Genomic DNA, 6000 nt, shown 5'->3' on the forward strand with positions numbered 1-6000 from the left:
CCATCCCTGCAGGCGCACACGGGCTCAGGCTTGCTCTTGCTCTACGAGCAGCAATGAGCCCTGAGTAAACATGCCGTGTCCCAGCCCTGCTCCCTGACAGCAACACTAATGCAGCTGGTTGGCACCCAGCAGTTTTGTAACCCTTTTCTCTATAGAAAAGATCCCTCTCACCTTGAGTGACAGTTGGGTGTAGGTGGGAAATGCCCATTGCACACAGTGGGGAAGCACGCACCTGTAGTTGTTGCAGGACTTTGTGTTCTGCAGGCATGTTCCTCATTGGGGAAGTGGGGCTGGTAGCAGCTTTGTGCCTCCAAATCCACATGGGAGATACCAGCAGCTCCTGTTTCATCCCAGTTGGGATGGGGTCAGTGCATTGCCAGCAGTGCTTGGTCACCCCGATCCCACAGCTTTCTCCTTGCAGCTCCTTCCCAATCACTCAAAATTTCCTTCCATAAAACATGCAGTTCTTGAGAAACATCTCATGGAAATAAATCTGCACCTGAGCATCTTCTGTGAGATTTTGGGGCTGCTAAGGCAGAGGATGCCATGCCTTCCTTACTTACGGGTATCACCGGGCAGAAGAAACTCAGTGCTTTTTTGCCCATGGGACGGCCACAGGTGGAGGTTTCTCAAGGTGCAGGTTTGCTTCCAGCACATCTGGTGTCCCTGCACAACCTGTGAGATGGAGATGGAGCTCTCAGCTCTATGGGAAGGTGTTTGAGGGAGGGGTGATGTCCTGCAGCAGGGTGGTGGTTACCAAAATTCCCAGTGCCGCAGCACCTGTAATCAGTGTGACTCAAAAATCCCCTCTTTCTGTCTGGTTCCAAGGCTGGGAGCAGCTGGCAAGCTACTTCAGTTTAAAAATAAATACATAAAGAGAAAGGAAGGAAAAAAAAAAAAAAAACCCAGCTTATTTTGCTGAATAAAATTGCTGCAAGCTATCTGGTTACTGTTGGGAAAGCAGCTCGATTATAATCCTGTGCCTTTGGGCACTTACAACTATAGCAAATTAGCCTTTGGGATGAGGTTGTTATCATGTTTTCAGTTCCAAGCTGGATGGTTTTTGGAACATTTCAGATTCCCTTTGGCTCCTTTTTATGAAGACTGAAGCACGGAAAATCGTAGATATATTTTTTTAATAGGTTAAATGAGCTTGAAGAGGTTTGTTTTGTGCTCTGATAACACAAAACCCTCCATCTGATAAACTGCCGTGCTTCCAGAGCCCATCATCTCTGTGTCCTGGTCACTCTATGCTTCATTGAAGTACCCAGAGCCAAAAACACAGGCTGATGTGGCTCATCCAAAGCCATCTGTCTCTGCCAGATCTGATTTACCATCAAAACCAGTTACAAATTAGGGTATTATGGAGAGCAGTGCCCAGCAGGCTGGGTGCTTGGAGCCCAATGCCTTTAGGCTCTGCTGACGTTGACCCTTATGGGGTGGTTCCACTCCCCAGCACACGCCCTGCTTGAGCCATGCAATGAGATGTTGGGCCCCCAAAATGCATCTGCGAATGCAAACGTGCATGAATGCCAAGCTTTGCATGCCAGAGAGGAATGGAGCTGCCCAGGTGTTGGGGGTTGGACTCGATGATCCCCATCCAACCCCTATCATTCTGTGTTATTCTGGTCCTGTCCCAGCACTGTGCCTTGTTGGTCCTGAGCTTGAGGACCTCATGGAGACCGATGCAATTGAAGGAAATACAAATCTCCCTGAGGTTTGTAAACTGGAGGAGCTAATGTTGGATTCCTTCCTTGAACATCCTGTAAAGTTAAGTCCACAAGTCTGAAACTTGACGGCTGCCCCAAAAGCTGCATCTCTTGGCTGCATGCAATGCACCATGTCAAAAAGAATCATTCATGCTGTGGATTTTGTGCTAATTTTTTAATTTCCTGATCCTCCTAATATTACAGTACTCATTTAACACGTAAGGACATTGGAACACGTAAGGACGTTCTGGATGGAGCTCTGAGCATCTGGTGGAGCTGTAGGTGTCCCCATCCATTGGAAGGGAGTTGGACCAGATGGCCTTTAAGGGTTCCTTCCAACTGAAACCGTTCTATGATTTTATGAAGGGGAGAATGAGAGGCGTTAGGGGCTCAGGATTGGTGCAGTGCCTTGGCTTTGAGGCAGGTGCCACGAGCTGGGGTTGGCCCATGGGGTGGATAAAGCTTGAGGCTAGACCCAAGGCGATGGTCTGTAGATCTACAGGTCTACAGATCTACAGACCATCTCCTCTTTGCTCTACCAGCCGCAAGCTTCTCTTGGTGCACCCATAGCATCGCTGCACGTACTGTAACCTCTCTGTTCTCTGCTCAGGATGAGGGACACGAGCCGGAAGAACAACGTTTTTGCCCAGTTTCGGAAGAACGAACGGGACAAGCAGAAGCTGATAGACACAGTGGCCAAGCAGCTCCGCGGCCTCATCAACAGCCATCACTCATGAGGGACCCACAGCCTTTCCCCACGCCTGGACTTGGGATCCTTGTTCAAAGAGAACAGATGTATTTTTGTATTCGCTTGTATAGTATGGATGAAACCCACCCTTCTGACAAAACATTGTTAAATAATCCCGGGGCAGGTAGGTGGCATGCTGCTGGTGGAGAGGAGGTGTGGTGTCAGCAGTCACCATTCTGAACTCCTATTTTCAGGGGTTTGCAAAGCAACGGGAAAACCTGAAGCCTGAGCGAGAAGTTCACACCCAGACGACGGGTTGGTTGGGTATTTTTTGTGTGTGCGTGTGGGTGGGTTGGGTTTTCTTTTTTTTATTCTTTTTTTCTTTTTTTCTTTTTTTTTTTGTAAGCCAAATTCAAAGAATTGGTTTGACTTCCTTTCGTTAAGTTATTCAGCTGCAGAACAAGGGATCACAAGAAGTATAGGGAGGAGCTGTGGTTTCAGGTTCTTCTCATTGGCTCTGCTCAAAGGAGCACGCATTCAGGAGGGTCGCTCCTCAGCTTGCCTTGCCATCACACATGTTGGGTTTGTGTAGGAGGAGAAGCAGTGATTTCTCAGCCTCTCTCCCCTTTTCCCATAAGGGCTGATTCCCACCCACCCTGGGTCACGGGTGGCTCTTGGGAGCTGTGACCCTATGGTGTGTGTGGTGGCACTGCTCAGAGATGATGCACCCCAAGCTTTTCTTCTGGGACCTGGTGGTGTCTTGTGGCCCTGCACTGGGTGTAAAAGGACTTCAAGTGCTTCCTCGTTGCATAGGAGAGGTTGAGGTGCCTTATGGGGTCAGTTTGGGCTGGGTGCTAGGAGAGAACTGTACAACACTCTGCTTTGCTTTTCCTTTCCGTGCTGGTTTGCAGTTCTGCTTTCCCATCCTCCCTTCCTGCTGCCATGGTGCCACATCCCTGTGCCTCCAGCACATCCCTCCAACATGGGGATGTCCCCCAAATGTGGGGTGCATGAGGTTCCCCCTGGAGTAGCATTGTGCACCAGCAGCATGGCTCTGAATGACAGAGCTCTGCTCTGCTCTATGCTCCAGAGCTACCAGTGCATCATCTGCCAAAATCAAGGCAGTCTTTGAGGACCACGTCATGTTATCAACAGGATGTTAATCCCGGGCTTCAGGTTACAGAGAGAAGGGACTTTTGCCCTTATCTTTTCATTCCCCTTTTGATTTTCCTTACCGCAGGTGAAAGCTTATCCGGCCGCTTCCCCCACTACCAAACCCTGAGGCTGTGTTGGAGGGAATTCAAACCCTCATTGTGAATGGCAGGGCCTTTTTTAACACCTCTGTTCCCCTTCAGCTCCCCATTGCAGGGTCCTGAGCTGCACAGGGGCAGGATTTGTCCGTGTGTCACCCAGCTGAGGCTGCAGAAGGGGGCATTTGGGCTCTTTGCTTTCTCCCCACGAGCACTTCTGGCTTTGTATTTTTGGCTCCATGGATGCACGAAGCAGTGGTGTGTCGCCTTCCTTCTTTGTTCCTCAGCAGTACTGCTTTGATTTCTTTTTGGTAAGGGTGCATGAACCTTGAAATAGGCACATTACTAGCAATGAGCTCGTGGGGCTTTGTCCCATCACCACAACCTCCAGCCACCACAACCAGTGCATTATGTCCATTAATACGAGGGAAGAGCTGGAACTTGGCTTTATGGCTCCTTTCTTTGAGAGGATTGAAGGGTACTTTCTTCGAAATACATGTAAGAAGGATGGGAAAAAAAAAAGAAGCAGATGGATGACAGTTGTGTGGTCAGCAAGGGACCGTATGATGTGATCCACCCAAGGGGACCCTCCAGCTAGGGACAGGTGACAGGGGACAAGTGGTGGCAGAAGCAGGTGGGACCATCTGCTTTGAGCATCCTTTGAGCAGCAGAGCTCAGAGGTTGAAGCAAAAACCCCAGGGTGGGAGGAGGAGGGAGGTTTCAGTGCACGAGGCACTCAGTGGAGGGCCATCCAGTCACAAGCACTTTAAAACACTTCAGAATCACGCTGCTACGGATGCTGGCAACGGCATAACAGAGCATCAGCAAGCATGACAAATAGAGCACTCTGGTGTTTCCAGTTTTTATTAGTGGGAGGATAGACTGTCAAACCCAATTTCTAATAGCTTTTCTCAGCCACTGACGTCGCTGCTGGATGAGGAGGTGCCTTTTGCACACTGAGGATTTTCCTCCAGCAGGGAGAAGGGAGCAGGACCAGGCAGCATCACCCCTATGAGCTGGGGAAAGCAGTCAGCTCCTGGCTTGGAATCTGGGTTTTTTATCCCCAAGGAGCAGCTCCTGCATTGCATTAAGTATCCCAGAGTGGCTGTGGCTCAGGGTGAGCTCTGCTCCAGGGAGTGGGGCTGGCAACTGGGATGTGCTGCTGGGAAAGCTCAGCCCAGCCCCATCAGATTCAGGGAGTTTCTGATCTCGGGAGGTCAAGCACCTAACCACAAGTCACATCACGGCCATGAAAAATGGAATTTTGGTGCTCTGGTCCTAATTAACTTTTTGTTCCGAGAGATGCAGCTCCATCCCTTCAAAATAAAATTAATCTTTTAAACAGACTGCTTAAAAAGCCCTGGAAGACGTTTAAAGTCCCCTCTAAATCGCTTACTAATGACTGGTATCCTCTGATACGGATGGTATTGCTTATGAGGGAAAGGTTGTTGCTATAAATTTGTGATCTGGGGGGAGGCAGAGGCTGAACCCACTGCTGTAACCATCAGTTTGCAACCCCCAGAACAAATAATGCTGCTATTAACACATCCATGTACATACGTTGGTCATTCCTTAGGTTTCAAAGCAGTGGCTGTAGTAAGGAGTGGATCAGCCTCCTTCTCCCCATAGCTTGGCGAACAATTCAGCACCATTGGATTAAAAAGAAAAAAAAAAAAAAAAAAAAAAAGGAAAAAAAAAAAAAAAGAAAGAAAAAAAAACGAAGAAAAACAAAGGTTGCCTTCCTGAGAAACATCCATTTCTCTTATTTTCCTTATTTTCCTTAAAACCTCCTTGGAATAGTTTTTTGGGACACCTCTAAGGCACCGAGCTGCAGAGCAAATCATAAAGGGAACAGCTTTGAACACTCCCTCCTCCATCTCTATCCCAATTTCCGTTACAATCCCAACCCCAATCCCCACTGCTATCTCAATCGCATCCCCAGTCCCCATCACCATCCCAATCCCCATCCTCATCCCAACCACAGCCTCCACCACCATCCCAGTCCCAACACCAACCCCATACCCCATCGCCATCCCAATCCCCATCGCCATCCCAATCCCCAAAGCAATCCCCATCGTCATCCCAATACCAACCCCAATCCCCATTGTGATCCCAATGCCCATCACCATCCCAATGTCAACAGCAATCCCCCATCACCGTCCCAATCCCCATCCTCATCCCAACCACCACCACCATGCCAACTCCAACACCCATCATCATCCCAATTCCAACACCAACCCCAATCCCCACTGCTATCCCAACCCCCATCACCATCCCAACCTCAACACCAATCTCCATCCCAATCCCAACCCCAATCCCCATCCCCATCCCAGTTCCCATTGCCATCCCAATT

General features: G+C 49.2%; 1 protein-coding gene across 4 annotated transcripts in view; it reads left to right on the forward strand.

Annotated features, from left to right (window-relative positions):
* EXOC6B (exocyst complex component 6B) overlaps positions 1 to 5691 on the forward strand; it is a 242439-nt gene extending 236748 nt beyond the window's left edge. For all 4 annotated transcript variants that reach the window (XM_090139927.1, XM_090139931.1, XM_031588119.2 and 1 more), the window contains one exon: positions 2320 to 5691. In XM_090139927.1, coding sequence (XP_089996053.1) covers positions 2320 to 2446 — 127 coding nt within the window. In that variant the 3' untranslated portion in view covers positions 2447 to 5691. The remainder of the gene's footprint in view (positions 1 to 2319) is intronic.
* Positions 5692 to 6000: the final 309 nt, after the last annotated feature.

This window comes from Phasianus colchicus, chromosome 4 (genome assembly GCF_987193195.1).
Source record: "Phasianus colchicus chromosome 4, bPhaCol1.hap1.1, whole genome shotgun sequence".
Lineage (NCBI taxonomy): Eukaryota > Metazoa > Chordata > Aves > Galliformes > Phasianidae > Phasianus > Phasianus colchicus.